This window comes from Metarhizium brunneum, chromosome 6 (genome assembly GCF_013426205.1).
Source record: "Metarhizium brunneum chromosome 6, complete sequence".
In the NCBI taxonomy this organism is placed as follows: domain Eukaryota; kingdom Fungi; phylum Ascomycota; class Sordariomycetes; order Hypocreales; family Clavicipitaceae; genus Metarhizium; species Metarhizium brunneum.
Window position 1 is genome coordinate 2026185 of NC_089427.1, and position 20210 is coordinate 2046394.

General features: G+C 54.0%; 2 protein-coding genes across 2 annotated transcripts; both read right to left on the reverse strand.

Moving 5' to 3' along the window:
- Positions 1-402: 402 nt before the first annotated feature.
- On the reverse strand, positions 403-16731 carry G6M90_00g099660 (uncharacterized protein; the record flags this gene model as incomplete). Its single annotated transcript, XM_066131566.1, has 2 exons — positions 403-9365; positions 9402-16731. The coding sequence occupies 2 exons, from the start codon at positions 16729-16731 to the stop codon at positions 403-405; spliced, it is 16293 nt and encodes a 5430-aa protein (XP_065987699.1).
- A 1621-nt stretch (positions 16732-18352) lies between these two features.
- On the reverse strand, positions 18353-20198 carry FUM15_3 (Cytochrome P450 monooxygenase FUM15; the record flags this gene model as incomplete). Its single annotated transcript, XM_014690896.1, has 2 exons — positions 18353-19712; positions 19927-20198. 2 exons carry the CDS (start codon positions 20196-20198, stop codon positions 18353-18355), a joined length of 1632 nt encoding a protein of 543 aa, XP_014546382.1.
- Positions 20199-20210: the final 12 nt, after the last annotated feature.

Sequence of the window (20210 nt, forward strand, 5' to 3'; positions counted from 1 at the left end):
CAAGCGAGAACCAGACATCCGAAGACCATACCCAAGGACGGAGTCGCAGTGACACATTAAACCAAATGTAATACCCAAAAACACAGCATGAGAAAAAAAAGTTAGAAAAAAAAGTTTGAAAAGAGAAAAGGAAAGAAAAAATAAAGGAGCGGATATCGCAATCGAACAAAACCTTCCCATATCCCTTGTTGAGTCCATTTGACTGCCCAACACCTATATCATCATCATTGTATTGTAAGTAAAAGAAAGAAAAAATTATACCTTGGTTTGCCCCCTATATGCTTCTTTTAATGTACGTTCCCCTTCTAAAATTGCGTTCTTCATCAAGTAGACATGATTCATCATCTCACTCAAGCCAGAGTGCCCGCCCTCTTTACTGGATACCAGCCTTTTGCGGCTGACTTAGGCTTCGGGTTGCCCCATTGATTCTGTGACAAGGCTGATGCGGCTGCGTGCACCGAGAGAAGCGCCACCGGCTTCGCTTGATGGGGTGTAATGGCGTCTGCCCTTGTCATCGCGAGAGATGAGTACTTGGGCGGGACAGACGACAATCTTTTCTTCGCCGATGCCGTCGTCGTCTCCTCGTTTGACAACAAGAGGGAATAGGACTATTCGAACAACAGATCCCTGAGATTCGAGCTCCTCGTTGGTCATGTTGGTGCTGCCGCTTCGCTCATTCATCATGGCTGCATCAAAGGACACAGTGGCTGCCAGTTCACCATCTGCGTCATATTCGGGCTGCAGGGGTGGAAGCATCATGTATTCTGCTCGCTGAGTGCGCATTTCAACGGACAGGTCCACCGCTTCGTGCATGACTCTGCGAAGCTGTGATTGGATTTGGCCTTCCAGGTTGGACGGCGGGGGGAGTATTTTGCAGAGAGTCTGGTAGATGGCCTGCACAACGGCTTCGGTATCGAGGTCCCGCTGGTCCTTGAAGCTGGCTCTCTTGGAAAGGAGGGTCAACGTGACTGCTCGCCACTGGCGAACGGCCTGCGCAGGGCCGACTTCTGTCAGCAGCTTCTCCAGAGACTTGAGTTTTTGGCGCTGTTCTCGATCCATGCCAAACAGGTACCTCGTGAAGACAAACTCCCAAATCATGTTCATCGACATGGCCATGAAGATGTCCCGACGCCTGACGCGGTCCCGAAGATAGGTGTCGACATCGGTTCCATCCAAGACGGCATTGTCCAGGCGGTCAATCGTCTTCTCGTCGTTGATCTCGCTCGTGAGGCGGCAGGCGCGCATGTCAGAAAACTTGGAGAAGCGCAACACCCACTGCTGGACGTGCGAGCAGAGCTGCTGGCACCGGTGGTCGAAGTAGTCCTCGTCCTTGATGTTGAGGAACCCAGCATCGCCAGCCTTGGACTCGAGGATCTTGCGCTGCATCTGGCGGACTTGGTCCTTGGCCTCTTCCAGCTTGGCGCGCAAGTCGGCGATTTCAGCGTCCCTGTCCCGCAGCGACTGGGTAAATGTAGTGTGGGCGCCACGAGCCTCGTCCAGCTCGCGGGTCATGTCGGCATAGCGGCCACTGTCCTTGCTGGCCAGCTCTGCATTGGCGCTTGTGAGGCCCTCGTTGACCTCGGTCAGACGGGCGACCTCGTTTTGCAAAAAGTGCAGTGATTGTTTGAGAGATTCGATTTCAGAGTCGCGCTCGGAGAGGACGCTGGCGGCTTTCTGACTGAGATTCTGTTCGGCATGCGTGCGGGCCTCGGTTAGCATGCGGTTCTCGGCCATGAGCTGCTCGACCCTGGACTCGAGCTCGAGGACCTGCATGCTTTGGCGGCGGCGCATGCTGTGAGGGCGGGTGGGCGACCGCGGCGAGCCAATGCGGCCCTCGCCGTAGCCGTCGTAGACGTCGGCCATGTCCCTTTCCTCGCCCTTGGAGCGGACACGGCTCTCGTTGGCGACAGGCGGCGGCAGCACCTGGGAGTCAGTGGCAGTCGCAATCGCGGGCGCCGACGTAGGCGTTGATGAAGTGGAACTGGAGTTGCGTCGTTGACGAAGAGCTCGCAGGTCGCCGCTCATGCGCTTGTCAACACGCCGAAGTGGGGGGGTTGGGGTGGATCCTCTCAGCCCTTGGAGGCCGTGCAGACCTTGCAGACCTTGCAGACCTTGCAGACCAGTGATGCCTGGACTTTCAGGCCGCAACCTGAGCGGCTCAGGCGTGTGCTGCCGGGAGAGGCTGGAGTTGGACACGGACCGACGCGCGACTGGCTCGGCCCGTGAAGACAGATCCTGCCCATCCGGGCCCCTTGTTGGCGTTGCTGTTGCCGTCGCTGCAGCTGCAGCCTTTAATGATGGCAATGAGCCCGATGCGTAGATGTAGGGGTTGTCGCTGACGCTTCGCTGTCCCGCCGTAGCCTTTTCTGTCGCTGCTTTGGCTGCAAGTCCGATTCCAGCTCCTGTTGCTGCTGCTGCTACTCCAGCCGCGACGCCGCCCATCGAGGCTGCCTCGCCGTAGTCTTTTGTCTTGGTCGTCGTAGCGCTCCTCTTCGCCTTCTTGTCCTTCTTCTCTGGCTCTGGCGGAGCAACTGCCGCCTCTGGTTCTGTCAAAACAGGGGTGGCAGAGGGCGAGTGTCGTAATCTCTTCTTCGTAGACACATCGGGCGTCTGCGTCTGCGTCTGCGTCTGCATCTTGCCATCACTGTAGTCGTCTGTGTGGACTCCGCTGTCCCGTTGCTGGTCGTCTGTAGAAGTGATGCTGCGCCGCCGCCGTGGAGTCGGCGACTCGGGGGCAAAGCCGCTATCGCGGTTCATCTCCGGTGTTGGCCAGTTGTACTGGGCTGCGATTGCCTCTGCCTCGGGGACTTCTTGAACGGAAGGCAGGCCTCTTGACGGAGAACGCCTGAAGTCAGACTCTGAACCCATACTTTGTAACGTTGGCTCGGGGTCGGATCTCTCTTTAAGCAATCCACCGACTGGTTCGCCAACTCCGGCAGATCGGCGCAACAGACCTGTAGGTTCCTTTGACATCGTAAGAGCGGCCGCCTCTCCACGTCCCAGAATAGGGTTCTCTGCAAACTCGTCACTGAGCGGCACTCCATGCTGTGGTGTCTCCGTCCATCCTCCATCCGACTCTGTAAAGCTCCCGCTCATTGTCCCAGGCAGAACATGCTTCAGTTCTCTGGTATTGGCAACTTCTAGCATCCCCACGCCCTTGGCCACTTCTTTGTCCTTGTTCCCTTCCTCCTCCTCGTCTGCCGCTCCGCCCCAGAAATTCTCGTGGAGTTCCGCATCCTTTCCATCATCCAGCGCCTTCTTATCCGCTCCCTCCCACAAGGCAGGGTCATCAAACATGTCATCGTCCTGTGGCTGTCTCTTGTCCACAATCTTCTTCTGCTTCCCCTTTGTCTTCTTCTTGCCACCTCCAAACTTCTCAGCCAGTACAGCTACACCCCCAGCGATTGCGCCCGCCGTTGCTAGTGCGTCAGTCGTGGATAGACCTGGTTGACTCTTGGCTTTGTTATCCTTGACTTGGTCGCCGAGATTTCGGGACAATGTATTCTCTCCAGCGTGGCGGTCGCTACTTGCTGGCCCAGTAGCATCTCTGCTCGAAACATCATCCGCACACGCAATATTCTTGCCCGTTGCCGTTTCTTCAAATGATTGAAGAGCTTTTTTCTCAACAGACCCAGCAGGGGCTTCTGCAGCAGCCTTCTTGCCTTTCTTCTTCTTGGATTTGGGCACAGAAAAGTCATCTGGCCATTCATCATCGGCAGCCTCTTCCGGTTGTGCCTCGGCTGCAGTAAACGATAGGTCCTTCTCTTCCACAACAGGATCGTTTAGAGGGGCATCCAGCACAACTTGGCTTGACTTGCGTTTCTTCTCTTTCTTGGACTTCTTTTTGACCGGCACTGCCCAGGTTTCATTCGGTTCGGCCTCTGTTGTGACTGTTGCCAGTTTTTCGGCCGCGTTTTCGGCGACAACCTCAGGTCTAGTGCCAAAATCTTGGCCCTCGGCAGAGGCTCCAAGGATATTGCCAAAACCTCTTGTCTCGGATACACCGTGTTCCCGGTTTTGATCCGCGTTCTCCGCCGAGATCGTATCTATCTCCATAGCATGGAGGCCACGATCCTCAAGTGTTCCAGCCCCTACCACCGATGTTGTATTTGGGAGTTCGTCAAAGGTAGACAAGGTCATAGAACTGTCTTCCACAGCATCCGGGAGTTTTATCGCAGCAGGCTCCTCTGTGGTAGGCTTGGGTTCTTGTTCGGGTGCCAATTGTTCGTCCCTAGGAAGTTGGACAGGGGTTTCATCAAGCGGCATTATTGGTGTCATCGTGCCACTACCGGCCTCACTCTTCTTTCCTTTCTTGTCCTTCTTTGCAACAGCGGAACCCCAGTCCTCAGCGTCATTATCATCCGTGGGATGAGGCAGCTCTTCAGGCTCAAAAGTCTTTGTGGGTTCTACAGGCTCGGCAATATTCGAAACACTGTCCACTCCAAGGGCTCGACCATGAGGCTCCATCGCCTCATTTGTGGTTGACAGGGCCTCTGACTGTAGGTCAGGTAAGACGATGCCGGACTCATTGACTGGAGTCGCCGTGGCGCTGCTTGACTTGTCTTTTTTGCCTTGCTTACTCTTCTTCTTGGAAGGCACCGCCCATTCATCATCCACTCCAACGGCAGCCGTAGTCTCTCCTTCTTTAGCTGCTAATTCAGCTTTCATTAGCTGAGTAGGCGCAAATTCGGTGATGGGGTCCATAGTCTCCGGAGCTCCCTCGTCTCCTGCTGGCTCAGCAGGGGTCATCGTCCCACTGCTTGTCTTGCTCTTCTTTCCCTTCTTCCCCTTCTTCTTCGGCCGTACGGCCCATTCGTCACCAGCGTCTTCAGGGACAGGAGGGTTTGTCTCTTTTGATAAATCGTTGTCTTCTACCGGGTCAGGTGAAGCCGCAGGGTCCGTAGAGGCTTGCAGAATTGTCGGTGTTGGTTCACGTATCGTGTCCTCCGGGGTCAATGCAGGTTCTGCAGGGGTCAATGTTCCGCTGCCCGATTTACTCTTTTTGCCCTTCTTGGCCTTTTTCTTTGAAGGAATCGCCCACTCGCCCCCTGCATCGAGTATTTCATGAACAGGGGCCTCCTCTACAGCAGGCTCCACGGCTTTCGGGGTGGCCTCTGGGATAGCCTCTGGACCTGTCTCAGCCGTTGGTGTTGGCTCGACGGTCGAAAAATCGCCAGAAGATGGTTGCTTGGACTTGCTTTTCTCACCCTTATTAACCTCCTTCGACGCGAGAAAGCTGACGTCGTCAACTTCCTGTAGAGTTCCGATAACGGGTTTTTGTTCTGCGGGAGTACTGGCTGCTTCGTCTTCCATCTCATCGGCCCATGACCTGCTTCCTTCAAACTGGACTGGTTCCTCTGCAACAAGTGAATCGTGTTCCTCCCCAAGGGTCGCTATTGTTGCAGTGATCCCGGCGGCAGCCAATGCAGTAGCAGCTAACGTGGCAGCTGCAGTTTTCTTCTGGTCCTCTTTGGACTTATTGATCGGCAACCGCTCCTCGGGCTCAGCAGTAATATCTTCTGCAATGATTGGGCTTTCAACAGGCTCGTTTAAGGAAGCAGCCACCGGGTCCGCCGGTTCCGCTGGCGTATTGTCTCCCCCAGAGGTTGTCTCCTGTGATTCATCCTCTGGCTGGTCGGCAAGGCTTACCTGCTGCTTCTTCTTCTTCCTCTTGTCTTTCTTGGATAGCTTCCTCTGTGGGGTGCTTTGCCAAGAATCGTCGGCTGCGCAGCTCTTCCCCTGATCTAGATCAATGACATGCTCAGCAGGTGATGTCGATGAAATCAGAGGTAAATCAGCCATGGCTTGGGTATCATAAACATCAACATTGTGACTAGGAAATTCCGTTGCTTCGGCTTGCTCTGCGGCACTGGAGACTAAGTCTGCTTCTCGGTCGGTTGTACTGCAATCAACCATCTCATCGGGGGTGATAGGTTGAACCGGTTCAAAAGAAGCCGCACCACTCTCAGGGACAGACTTGTCCTCGGTAGGTAGGCTAGACGAGCCAGCAGTTGGCTCATCCCAGAACATCGAGTCTACTTGGCTCTTGCGGTTTTTCTTACCCTTTTTCGCCTTCTTGCCGGTGATTGGCATTGACCATTCGTCATCAGCCGGCTCATCCACGGCCACTGGCACGTCGGGATCGCCGCTTGGCTGAGCAGATGCATCTTGGACAATAGTGCAATCTTCTGAGGTTATCGCAGCAGAACTCTCTGCAACGTCCAGGTTGGGTTGTGGGGGCTGACTATCGGGCGGCATGGACATGTCCTTGGGCTCCTGGGTTTCCTGGGTTTCCGCCTGCACGTCTGCAGTTGCTTGGTGGGACTCGAATGTGACATCACGAGGTGCTGCATCACTCACTTCAGTGACGCCAATATTCTGCGCTGTGGTTGCCGGCTCCAAGGGGTCAACTTTTTCGGCCTCTGGTCGTGCATCAGCGTCGTAGGGGTTGTCGGCGTCCTGAATCGGAGTATTTTGTGGTGGCAAGTCATCGTACTGAGAGCCCTGCTTGGCCTTCTTGTTCTTCTTCTTCTCTTTCTTTGACACCGTATCAGTCCACGAATCGTCGCCGCCAACTTCTTCCGCCTTTTTTGTCTCGGGCTCCTCGGAGACAGGTGTCTCTTCAGTAGCCCTTGAGCTCACATCAGCCTCCATATCCAACGCCCTCGCCTTCTTCTTCTTTTTCTTGTCCTTCTTCCCAATCAGCCGTTCATCATTATCTTTGGCCTCACCAACCTCCTTCTCATCCTTAACCACTTCCTCGTCGTTGGCTGCCCCCGACGAGTCACGAGGTGTTCCGGGCCCAAAGGTCGAGTCCGTAGTCCCGAAATCATTTGCTACTTCAGAACTTTCCTTTGACAAGTATTCCTGGATTGGCTCCGGGGTAAGATCCGTTGCGGGAGTGGGCTCGGTTTGCTGTGTTAGTTCAGATTCTCCATTCTTAGCCTTCTTTTTCTTCTTGTCCTTTTTAGATTGCTTTGAACTAAACCCAGCCCACATGTCCTCAGGAATGGCCTCCATTTCCTTGGTCTGATCCACGGGGACCGTTTCCATGGGCGTCTGAGCCGCAGATGCGAGCCCATCTGAAGTTTCTGCAGAGTAAGCCACGTCAGTCAAAGCTTCGGCATCCATCGCTTTTGATTCTGCGACAAATTCCGGCTCAGGACCCTGAACACTCTCCTCCAAGCCCGCCTGCTTCTTCCTCTTTTTCTTATCCTTCTTTGCAAGTTTCACAGGTACAAGATCATCCACGTTCTTCATAGAAGAGGTTTCGACAGTAGGTCCCGTGGTTTGAGCCATGTCCCTGAGGGCTTCAGGAAGCATTGTATTATCCACAGACATCATGTCAATCGGCTTGGTTTCTGCTGGAGGCTGTTCATCGGTGTTGACCATGTCAACAACATCCTTTTCTTCAGCTTGTCCTTCAGGCTCAAAAGTAGGTGTTTCCAGCGTGGCCGCATGATTGTCAGCTATTGCTTGCTTCATACTTTGGGTCGTAGCCTCAGGTGCAGTACTAGGCTCTACTTCGGTAAGTTCAGGAGAAAGAGAGTTCTTCTTTTTCTTATTCTTCTTTCCCTTCTTGGGGACTTCAAATTCAGCCTCAGGATCAGCCGCAGGAGCAGGCTCATCCACCACAATCTCTGGAGTAGTTTCAGTCTCGGTTGAAGGCTCGGTCAGGGTCGAATCCTCCTCCATCGGCTCCCCCACCATGCTCGAGCGCTTCTTCTTTTTCTTGTTCTTCTTGCCAGCGGGCTGTGGCAACTCTTCCTCGATCGTCTGTGGAGTCGAGCCAGCCGTCTGTAACTCTGGCTCTGGCTCTGGCTCTGCAGTAGACTTTGTCTCCTCGATAGAGGCAGGTTCTTCGGTGAATGGGAACGGCTCCGCCATGTTGACCGGGATTTCAGATGAAGAGTCCGTTTCTGGAGCTGAAGAGGATTTGCTGTCCTTCTTCTTCTTCTTTGACTTCTTGCCAGTGACGGTGGTGCTCTGCTTATCCTCGACCTGTTCACCAGTGGGTATCTCGGCAGGCTTGTCTTCTGAAAGGTCACGAGAAACTTCCGTGGCAACCTCCGCAACCGGCTCCTCTTTGGACTTATCAAGGGCTTCCGTCTCAGCAGACGTGGATACAGGGTCAGGGATGGCCTCCTCAGCTTGCTTCTCTTCCAGAAGATCCCAAGCACTAGCCTGACTACTCTTCTTCTTATTTTTCTTGCCTTTCTTTTTAGAAGACACAGTCTCAGCCCCAAAGTCTTCAGTATCCTCCAATGTGTTTTCCGAGATGACACTTTTCTCTGTCTGTGTTGGCTCAACACTCATAGCGCCGTCTTGCGTTGACTCTAGAGGAACTTCATCCTGCGAGAAGAGTGGTTCAGAAACTTGAGTGTCCAAAGACCGAGATTGCTTTTCGAGTTGTTGTTGCACTTCCCCAGCTCTATTGGTTGTCAGTTTCTCTAGGATCATAGCGTCTTCTGAGGCTTTGGCAGCTGGAGCAGCCTCTATAGTTTGTGACACAGGACCTGGAAATGATTCTTCCAACTGAATCGGCTTTTTCTTGTTCTTCTTATTCTTCTTCCCCTTCGTCACAGGTGCAAAATCGTCTTCAGTAGCTTCAGTGATTGGCTGTGAGTCCGTACTTGCCTCCGTCACTGGAACCTCCGTGTCAACGGGAAGATCGGTCTCGAGTTTCGCAGATTCGAACTGGTCCTCCGATACTGTAAGAACTTCTGATGCATTGTCCACTGATACAGAGTCACCAAGCTGAAAGCCTTTCTTCTTCGTCTTTTTGCTCTTTGAGCTTACTGGCGCAAACTCGGATTCTGCGGCCGCAATTGGTTCTTTGGAGACCAAGACTGACTGGTCAATAGAGGACGGTCCAGTCGTGATAGTCTGATCAGACAGGATAGCTGCAGCTGTCTGAATATCGGCAGTAACTGTGGGCTCGGCAGGCCCTTCGCTCGTAGCAGATTGCTCTGGAAAAAGCTCTTCAGTGAGAGCAAGCTCAGCTGGCGGAGGTTGATCGTCCGAGGTTGCACAAGTGTCAAGCTCTTTGCCCGCCTGCGCCAACTTTTCAGGCTCTGTGCCCTTGCTCTTCTTTTTCTTTTTCTTGTTCTTCGACACCGGTGCAAACTCATCTTCCCCGGCTTCGGCAGATACAGCAAGTTCCTGGGCAGTTGAGGCAGTCTCCTCAGTAACAGGAAGCTCTACTACGGGCAGCTCCTCCATGATGGGAAGCGTCTCGGGCTCCATAGCCTCGGGTGAACTGTCGACCAATTGCTTGCCCTTCTTCTTTTTCTTTTTGCTTTTCAGTAGAGGCGCAATTTCTGGTTCGTTGGCTTCCACATCTTCGACAGCCTCTTGTGAGGCCGCTGTAGAGTCTTCGATAGCAAAAGCTTCTGTCATACTTGGCCGATCATCATCTATTGTTTCCACTGGCGCTTGCTCTCCTGAGGTCGAAGGAGGGTCCAAGTTCCTCTCCACGGGTAAGGGCTCTTCATCCTTCGTCGTCTTGCTCTCAGATGAGACAAAGTCAAATGCAGGCTGGGCAGTTCCAATCACTTGATCAAGAGTAGGAAGATCTTCAGCAGTGGTAATTTCTCCGCCAGATATAGCAACTTGCTCCATGGCAGACCCTGTGATGCGTTCCGTCTTGAGTTCCTCGATTTGCTCTCGATCGCGAGGTGTCTCAATCTCTGGCTCCTTTTCCGTTATCACAGGCTCGTCCATCTGAAGATTCTTCTCGTCCTTTTCGGAGATCGAATAAGATGTTATCTCTTCAGGATGAGCAGCAGTAGACTCTTCACCAGGTGGGATCGCAGTGCCGTGAAATTCCTTGGCTTCAACGGTTTCAAGAGACTTTGTTGTCTCAGTGGTTGTCTCGACAGGAGCAGACATGTTCAAGTCCAGAGGTTCTGTGATAGTAGCCTCGGTTTCCTGTTGCTTTCTAGGTTCAGCAGCGAGAGCGTCGACTATAGGCTCAAGAGTAGCATCTGCGCCAAGATCAGGGGTAGCTTCGGCCGTCGGTACAGTGTCATGGGAAGAGATGTCCTTTGACTTCTTCTTCTTCTTCTTACCCTTCTTGCTTGAGGCTTCCCGGGAGTCCGCCCCTGCGGTAGGCTCAATAGCAACAGCGTCCTGAGAGGATTCCGGGACAATTTCAGGGGCGAGATCTTGTTCAAGGTTCTCGACAGCCTCGTGGATAGTTGTGTCAACGGTTGACGAAAGTGCTTCTTCCTTTGCGTCATCAGTAACGATAGGAGCTGGATCACCAAAATCTTGCTCTGGTTTATCAACCTCAATATCAGCAGTAGTGGCAGAATCCTTTGCTGCATCGGTATGAGAAATGTCAGCTGCCGCATCCGGGACGACATTGTCAGCCATTGGCTGCGTCATTGTCTCTGCGAGCTCGTCTTCCACGGAAAGAGACTTTTCCTTCTCCTGTGGGAGAACGGGCTCGGCAGCCTCTTCGATCTTGGTTGGCTCATCTGTCAACAAAGAAGCGACAACTGCAGCAGTGGCAGCACCTGCAACAACATCCTTCTTGAGAGACAGTTCTTTGCTCTTGCGGGCCTTTTTGGCTTTCTTCCTTTCTTTGGCAGACATGTTTTTCCACTCATCCGGCTCGGCATCAACGACAGGGACTGGTGGCATAGGCCCGACTGCAGGCTCGGCAGTGGGCATCGACATCTCGGCGGCGACTGGTTCAGGAGGCTGTGCCTTGTCGAACCAGCCACGAGCCTCTTCAAAAGTGTCCGAGTGTGTTCCTTCCAAGGCGTCGGAGAAATGTTCATCAGCTGAAGTCATGTCTTCAGCGGCATCGGGCAGCGAGGTCTCTGCCATAGGATGCTTGGTTGGAGTAGACTCGGGCTGGCTGCGCATGCTTTCTTCACTCTTGACAGTCTTGTTAGACTTTGTAGAAGATGGGGCCGAGTTGAGCAAGTATGAGCTTCTGTCTTTGGACATTGAATCAACAGGGGCGGGATCATCTTCATGGTCGGCCGATACAAGGGGTAGCTCGGGTCTGGCAATGGCCTTAGGGGTAGTTTCCTGGGAGCCAGCCATGTCTTCAATGGGGGCAGAGGAGGCCAGATCTGTATCAATTCGAAGTCCTGATGCGGCCAAGTTTTCCAAAGGGATGCCCGCGATGGCTACATCTTCGTTTGTATATAGGTCCGCATGCCCGGGAGCAGGGGATTCTCTCGAAGGAGGCTCGCTTGGCTCGCTGGGGGGGAGCGCAGGTAGGTCCATTTGTGGAATATGATCCAGGGAGCCATGTCGAGAATGTTCAAGAAGATAGAGAGGCTTGATTTCCCTGCTGCTATCCCAAGAAATGCGAGCCGATCGACGCGATGACTCGGGGGTCGTCACTGGCGAGTCGTTTGGTGGTGGTGATCGATGGGCAATGGGTGAGCTGGGGGGGGCACCGTGTCTCTGGCCAAGGCGGAGAGAGATGGGGATAGCGGTGCTGCTCGGAGACTTGGCGGGTGTATCCTGGGTGCTTCTGCGGCGGCGGTGCGTCAACAAGTCTAGCTTCAGAGCGCGCTCCTCAGTAGGCGTGTCTGGACGGCTGTCTGGTAGGGTAGGCAGATCTTCAGGGAGAGACTTGGGACTGCCTGGTTCGCTTGGGGGCAAGGGGAGCAAGTCGCCATACTGAGGGTCAATGGCAGGTTTGATTGCTCGAGGAACAATCTCGGGATCGAAGTCTTCCGACTCTTTCGATTTTCGGTACTCGTCAATATCGACGGCGTCGGAGTCCTTCTCAGAGGAGGCTTGGGCGGCTTTTGAACGAGAGACGCTGGCGGCAACAGCAGCAGCAGCAGTCGCTAAGCCGACACCCGCGCCAAGGGTGCCGGCATTATCTAAAAAAGACTCCCTATCCAATTTCTTGGAGTCGTCTTTGCCATCCTTCTTGAATATGCTGGCAAACAAGCCGCTTGACCTCTTCTCGCTCTTGTCAGCCTCCTTATCCCTACTGCGGCGAGGAGATCCTGACAGGGAAACAGTTGATCGAGCCGCATCTTCATCCTCGTAGAGAGATGATCGCTTGCCCTTGCGTGATGATCCGGGAGCAGACGCAACTGATTTAGCGTCGTCGTCGTCGTACAACGATGATCGCTTGCCTCGTCTCTCTTTGCGACGATCATCACCGCGAGACTCTGAGACTACGGAGCTAACGTCACGGTCATCCCAGGGGTCACGTTTCCGATCCGGCGGATCGTCTCGATAATCGTCAAAATCAGTGCCGCTTCGGTGCCTGGATTTGCTGCTGCTCTGCTTGCTGGAGCTTTCCCTCACGCCCACTTCGGACCCAGGGGCTGATCGAGAGCTGCGTTTGCTATGGGCTTCCCGTTCGCCAACTTCAGAACCAGGTGCCGATCGTGAGACGATCTCGGAGCCACCAGAGTCCCTCTTAGATTTGGACTTGGACTTCCTGGGAGCATCCCATTCATCATCCTGATTTACAACGCGAATTGTTGATTTGCTATCAAAGGAATCGGTGCGTGATACCCTTGTAGAGGTGTCATCTTCAAGATCGCGGCTCTTTCGGTCTTTTTTGGACTTCTTCCTTTTGTCAGGCTCTTCCCACACGGGGTTGGTGACCGCTTCTCGGGAGTTGTAGTCGTCGTTTTGATACAGTTCCTTCTTATCCATAGACGCGTCAGGAACCTTTTCCTCGACCCTGGCTTCCTCATCGCGCTTACGCTGCTCCTTATTGAGTAATTGCCTCTCAGGGACATCTTCAAAGGCACCAGTCTCAAGTACTTCGGCGGCCACAGGTCCAGTAATGTCAACAGATTGTCTCTTGGCTTCCTTTTCGAGTCTCTTTTTCTCCTTCTTGCTGAGTCTATGGGAAGGCTCGGTCCACACATCAGACGGGCCCGTTGGGTCTTCCCTAGTCATATCAACAGGCTCGGAAAAAAATCCAGGGTCAGACACGCCCTTTTGCTTAGACGTCATGTCTGTAACAACGTCAGCAAATGAGGAGCCGTTCCATCCATCCCCGTTCGTGTCGCTGGTGTGGGGAGGAGAATCCCGACGACGGTACTCAGGATCGTCAATGACAATACTGGGGTCGAATCCGGTATCCTTGAGACCGGCGGCAAGGGTGGCTGCAAACTCGATATCATCTTCGAAGCCGCCAGGCATCTTCACGGAGGCTAGGCTGACAGGCTTCGGCCCGGGGATTGGGGGTTCTGATCTTGCATCGTCCATCAAGTCGTCCACATCTTTCGTCGACCTGTCGCGATAGCCTACGCCAACATCGGAGCTGGCCTTCTTGGAGCGTGATGCCTTGACTTTTGGTTCGTCGGCAGGCTCAGCACTACTGCCTGCAATGGCAGCAGCAATCATGCCCCATTGACTCGTCTGATTGAGAACAGGTCGTGACCTATCCCCAGACTCGGACTTGTCCAGCGCTATATCGTCTTCGCTTCTCGGCCCCGGGCTCTCAACCTCAAAGCTCTTGGTCGAATTTTCACCCCATGTGACAGACTTGGCAGAGGAGGAAACAGTGGAGGCTGCACCAGAAGCTCCGGTCTCACTCTTAGCACCGCCAAAATAGTCCTCAGTGGAGCCGTCATTCGATATGGACTTATTCTTCTTGGTCTTTTTCTTTTTCTTCTTGCCCTTGTCTTCATCGGCAGAAGTTGGTTTCTCACCAACTCCGCTTGAGCCTCGTGATAGGCTGGGTGTAGGCTGACGACTGGGTACTGGGGTAGGATAGACGAGGTTGAGCATCGGCCGCTCGCGTTCACAAGAAGGGTCGCGGGATAAAAACGAATTGCTGTCCCGGTCCCTGGACTGGAATCTGTGGAGTTCCTTGGGGTAAATCTTGTTGTCGATTCTAACGTCGGCATCTGGACCCTCATATGGGCTCTTGACAGAAGTCTTGTTCCCTTCCATATCCGGTGGCGTGACAATGGTGTAGGGTTGTTTTTGGCCATCGTCATCGTATTTGCCAATGACAGACTTGTCGGAAGACACGCTGCGAGATTGTTGTTCCTCGGCGGCATTTTTTTCAGCAGTCATCTTCTCTCGGTAGTATCTGTCTGCCTCCTCCTGGACAGGATCCTTGCTTGACTTTGAGTAATCGCGAGACTCGTCGTCCACATAACCATTTCGACGGTGGTCTGTTGACCGGTCCATTTCCATAGCTACAGCAGACACTACGGCTGCTGCTGCTGCAATGGGAGCAGTGGAGTGTTTGGCCTCCTCATAAATAGTCCTTGCTTCATGCCCTCGTTCCTCATAATCATGTCGTCGTGAATCCTTACCCTCGAGATAATTTCGAGCGCCCTTGTTGTATTCCTCCGCCATGCGCTCCATTTCAAATGAGTCCTTCCGACTCAGCCTGGTGTCTGACTGCTCCAGGAGTGGCGGGTCGTCAAAGTTGGGCTCCCGATCCACCGTCACAACAGTGGGAGTCAATGGTCGCGTCGGGGCCATGGCGGCAGAGACCAGGGATGTTCCCAAGGCGCCATCAGTAACCTGAAATTGGAAGGGGTCAACAGGCTGGCGGGTGGTCGTGTCTGCAGGGGGCGGGATATAGTCGTAGGCACCCGGCATTTGATCGCGAGTGTTCTGCTCATCCCGTCGCCGTTCATCCCGATCATCAATATTGCGGCTGTCTCTTTGAGATGACCGCGATACCTCACTTTTGAAATCCCTGTCACGATCGCCCTTTTCGCTGCGCTTGGGCTTTCGGGACGACTCTGCCTCGGGATAGTGGTCTACCCTTGTCTCACGACGCTTTCGGGGCGTTGCGTCTTCTTCGCGGCGTGAATGACGCTTGTGATCCCGTTCATCAGAGTATTTAGAAGAGTATGAGTCTCTCTTTGATCTGTGATTGACCTCTGACTCTGCATCCCTGTCACGGCGCTTGGATCGGTCCCCCCTATCTCCCTCCCAGGGCTCGGCGACGCGGTTGAACTCTTGGACTTCTTGGGTATCATTATCTTTGCGCTCCTTTCTTCGCTCGTCTCGACGTGAGTCTCTCTTGGACTTTCGATCAGATGCAAGGGCAACTGCGGCTGCTGCTGCGGCAGCGATGCCTGTGAGTTTCGTGCCTGCGCCGACTCCAGTCTCGTCAGAACGTGTTCGTGAGTGCTTCTGGCTCTCTTCCTCCAGCTTCTCGGCTTGGTACACCTTGGATGATACCGGTGCTTTAGGGCTGGGTTGTTGAAGAGGAATTGGGGCAGGACGAGACCGATAAGGAAGTTCCTGGCGAGACGACATGGTTGGGGCAGCGTCGGCATCGAAGTTATCCGGGTCAGAAGTTGGCACGGGGTAAACATTCTTCATGGGACCCTTATAGATAGGCTCGGTTTCAGCGCGGCGCAACTTATTGAACTGTTGGTGATCAGCCGTGGGCTGACCCTCGCCGAACCCGCAAGGCGTGTTGATCATGCCCCTGAGGGAGTTGTAGGGCCCGAATAGTCGGGGATCCACGACGGAGCTCTTTCTAACATTGGTAGCTGGGAGGCTCTCTGCAGGTCTTGTCGAGGTTCCGGATCGGCCAGTCGTGGAAGCCACGCCTGCACCCAGAGCAGCGCCGGTTGCAACTCCCAAGGCGGATGTCATGCCAGATCTCGTAGGCCTAAGGGCATGAGAGACGACCGAGCCATATGCCAAAGCCGATTCAGCGTCGCTGAAACCACCCTGATCGTCAGGAGCGTCTTCCCAATCCGAATCGTCGCTGGAATCTGAGTAATCACCATGAGGTCTAGAGGTAGCAATACCACGAGTCTTTGCATCGCGTCTCTTCTTTCGAACCTCATTGACGGCGGCAGCTGCTGCCAGGAGTCCGGTTGCCTTGACCTTGCCAGAGGTTCGCTGATCGTGCTCCTTCTGCTTTTTCGCAAAGTCAGAGAGTTGACGGCCAAGCGCAAGAATTTCCTCGTCCGTCTTGTCCTTTTTGGGACCGCCTTGTCGGCTAGAACTACCTGCGGCAACGGAGATGCCAGCCCCAGCCCTATCATACTCGTTGGCGTTCCTCCCGTCTCTGTCTCTAGTTTGATGCGTCGAGTGTCCACCAGAGACTTTGCGCAGCTTGTTGAACTCGCGGCCCTTGGTCTTGGGAATATACCCCGTTCCATAGGCCAAATCGGAGTTGACCGATGAAGACGACGAGTTGCCAAAATAGAGCACACGGCGCTTCTTGGCTCGACCACTCCTCCGGCGACGTACCCGACGCTCTGAGGGAGCGCCGAAGAAGGTGCCAAAGAGACCTCCGAAGCGGCTCTGGGCCGGGTAATGACGCGAGATGTCTATTAGGGACGACGCGGCAGAGCTTGAGGTAAATGACCCAGAGCTATCAGAAGCTGCTCTTTGTCTGTTTGCGTACTGCCGTGCCCGTACGGGCTCCCGATATTGGTCCCGATCCCGGTCTCTATTTCCATCTCTTATTTCGTCCCTGCTTCCGTATCGGTTTCCATCTCGTACTTCATCTCTACTTCCATATCGGTTTCCATCTCTGATTTCGTCTCTGCTCCCATATATGTTTCCATCTCTGTCTCTGCCTACGTCGGAAGGTCCCGCACCACGCGCTCTCGTCGGCGCGGTCGCACTGGGTGTCGGATATTGTGAAGGGTAGTTGGGGTATGCTGAGGATTGAGGCATGCTCGAATTCATAGGTTGAGGAGGGACAAAGGCCAGATTCTCGTGAGAATCTCGCCTGTGATCCCGCCTCCGCCTCCGAGAGCTCTCGGGGCTCTGGCGGCGGGAATCTCGCATCATGGCTGCCGCTCTATCGGCCGGAGAGGGCGGTGATGCATCTGCCTTTTGCCGTTGCTCTGCGTAATGCGTGGTGTACAGTAAACGTCTAGGTATGTACTACGGTGTTGCAAACGAGGCAATGGGTAGACACTTGAAAGTGATGAAGAGGGAAAAATTGGCATGCAACCCCAGCAGCCGCCTGGTCGTACAGCAATGTTATGATTTTGGGCTGAAGCTCAGGCCTTGGTTGGCCATAGACCCGGTCATGGCCCTGGTCCGTCTCCAGAAGCACAGAATGGCGGTGGCTGGGCCAACCTGCAACTTGAACTTGGGTTGAACCTTGGAGCTTGGGTTTGGAGCACAGGAAATGGGGCCACCCGAGCCGGCGCTAACTGTCAATGGACAGATTAGTGGGGCTCATTGACGACGGTTCAGCTGTCCTTGATGAAGAGGCGGATGGGAAAACGTCAGCCTCTTGATGGTTGCTATCATGGCCACGCAGTAGGTGCAGAGCGCAGCGAGTGAGGCGTTGGGCAATAACTATCGCGAGCTGTTGGAGAGTCATGAGATGCTCCCGGCCATGTAATGGAGTCCTGTGGACTCCCGACTGGAATGCTCCGGACGGCCCCTCTTCCCCATTCTTGCAATTCTCATCCTGCACCCAGACCAGAGTCATTACTATTACCCCATTGACTCTGTTTGACGGCTCCTCGTGGTCCTTCTCCATGTGGCTCTTTGTACATGACGGGCACTAGTATCAGAGTTTGACGCCTCCTCCACCCCGAACCACGACCCGAACCACAAAGAGGGCCGTACCCGTTTCCACCAGACCGCTCAATCGGCTGCCTCCCAAGACTCTGTTTCGAAAACGTGATACTACTACTACAAGCCGACCCACCCAATCGCCTTTACTGTTTGGCTGCGTTTTGACCACCCGAAAGTGCTCGCAGATGCCCAACGAAAATATATGTAGTGTTCTGCCGCACCGTTGACCTTCAAGGTGTGTCGGCAGGCCCCCCCACCATTATGCATGCCAGCGTGGCACCTCACATGCTCCTGCACGTGTTGCGCCACTGGTCAATGCTAGTCTGGGATGATGTTTGCCCCAGTATTGCCTACCCTAGGGCATGGCCGTGTCATTTTCTTCACCCAGTGAGTGAGTGAAGGTTGTATGTGGTCTCTTGGCCTCTTGGGCAACCATAAGGTGACCATCTCGATTCATGAATGCAGTGTGCCTAGCAAGTCCAGATGGATTACGGAGTACCAGCCATGGACGGACAAAATCGAATAGAGTGATGTCCCACTGTGGCGTGTAAGGAGTTGTCTGGCGTTCGCTGGTTGCATTACTATATTCGCTCGGGGGAAAAAAAAAATATGTCTTCAAAGTTTACACATCCAACGGCAAGAACATTGCTCATCGGCTTGACAGGCGAACATACTACGCCATTCCGACTCTAGACCATGAAGTCTGCATGTACGTCGGGGATATCCCACAGCCGGCAAGGCAGATGGAGTTGGACCAAATGTTTCATAATACTTCATCATGCTATTAAAATATAACCAGGCATCCAACAGGGAAAAGTGCATCTAAACGCTTTCAAAAATAAATAAATAAAGTGCATCCTCACATTCCCAACACGCCTCAAAACCCAGGCAAAACCCTCGCCCTGACGGGCAAACCCCCCTTTGGCCGTGCAGTAACGCCGTACCGTACAACCAACTTTTCCTTGTCCCTCATCTCGTCATTGACCAAGTCAAACTCAAACCTTCCCACCCACGCGGCCAAAAGACATGCAAACTCGGATTTTGCAAAACTCGCCCCGATACAACTCCTGGGCCCGTGCAAAAACGTCAAAAACGCATACACGCTGCTCGCACCGCCGCTGCTCGCGCTCTTGGTGTCCATCGCATCGCTGGCCAGCCATCTCTCGGGTTTAAACTCCAACGCATCACTGCCCCAGAGATTCTGATCAACATTCGTGGCCCAGGGCGACAGCAAGACGACCGAACCCTTGGGGATGGGGTATCCCTGGACGGTAGTGTCCTCGACGGCCTCGCGGGAGGTCCGCGGCACAGGGGAGAAGAAGCGCAGGACCTCGTTGCACACGGCGTTCAAGTAGGGCATTTTGTCAATGTCGACCGAGGTGATGTCCGCGTCTGCGTCCAGCCGGGGCAGCCGCTCGCGGACTTCGTCGCGCAGACGGGTCTGGACATCCGGGTAGCACGACAAGACGTACGTTGCCCACGTCAATGCCGAGGCGGTGGTGTCGTGGCCCGCGGCCAGGAAGGTCATGAGTTGGTCGACTAGGTTCTCGTCGCTAAAGAGGCCACTCTCCAATGCAACGGACAGGATGTCGACATCTGTGCGTTCCTTGTTGGCCATTCTGTGCTTCTTGTCCCGGATGAGATCTTTGCAGACGTTGCGGATGGTTCGGTTGGCATTGTGGATGACGTTGTTACTCCTCAGTGGTATGCGGTTGGCCAGCCACGCTGGCAGGAGAATCAGGAGGATCCCAAGCAGACCGGCCTGGCCCTGCGTGCCCGTGAGGGACTTGTACGTTGTTGCGAGGGGATTCGTCGGGTCCTGGATAGATCCAAAGTCGACACCCATGCCAGCAAGACCGATAATGTCCAAGGTGCAGCGGTTTGCCCAGTCTAGCGCATCCAGCGTGGCAATGCCATCGCTATTGGCTGTGGCAGACATTGCCTGTACGACTTCACGGGCTTTTCGCCAAAATACGGGGTATAAGTCTTTTATGTGACGAAAGGCAAATGCCGGCATGAGGTTCCGCCTTTGCACTTTGTGCACATCGCCCTCAGTGAGGAGGATGCCAAAGCCTAGAACGGGCGACAGCAGTCTTCTCACGATGTCAGGTCGTTTAAACTGGTAACTCTTGGTGACAAGCACTTCTGCCAATCCCTTGTTGGACGAAACGATAACCCGCTCATTGTTGAACCACCAGAAATACCGAAGCAGTCCTTCATGCGGAATCGTATTGATCCTATCAGCAGCGACATCAGCGTCCGTCAATCTTGGCGACTCAAAACCCGCAACCTAAAGGAAACTATCGAGGGAGAATTGCTTTTTCCCTTTGTCATCATCACGATCATCCTCATCTTCTCCCTCTTCTTCTTTCTCTCTCTCTCTCCCTCTCTCTCTTCTTTATAACAAGACAAACAGACAAACAAACAAAAGAAATAAAGAGACAGACTTACCATTCCCTTGTCGGTTCATCTACCCCGGTTGCAAACCTCTGTCCGTGTCCAAACAACCAGTGCCCTCCCTTGACTGTGGGCAAATGTCTCAGCGGCGACAGGTAATGCGGATATATCAACACGGCCCATGCGCAATACAATGCGGCACCGCCCAGCCAAAAACCAACAAAAGCCCCAGCAAGAACGAGCCTCGAGCGCAAGCCCTGCGCAAACACCAGCACGGCGCAGCCTAGCAGGGAGAAGCCCGTGATTTCGTAGCCCCAGAAGCGCATCACCGCGTGTGA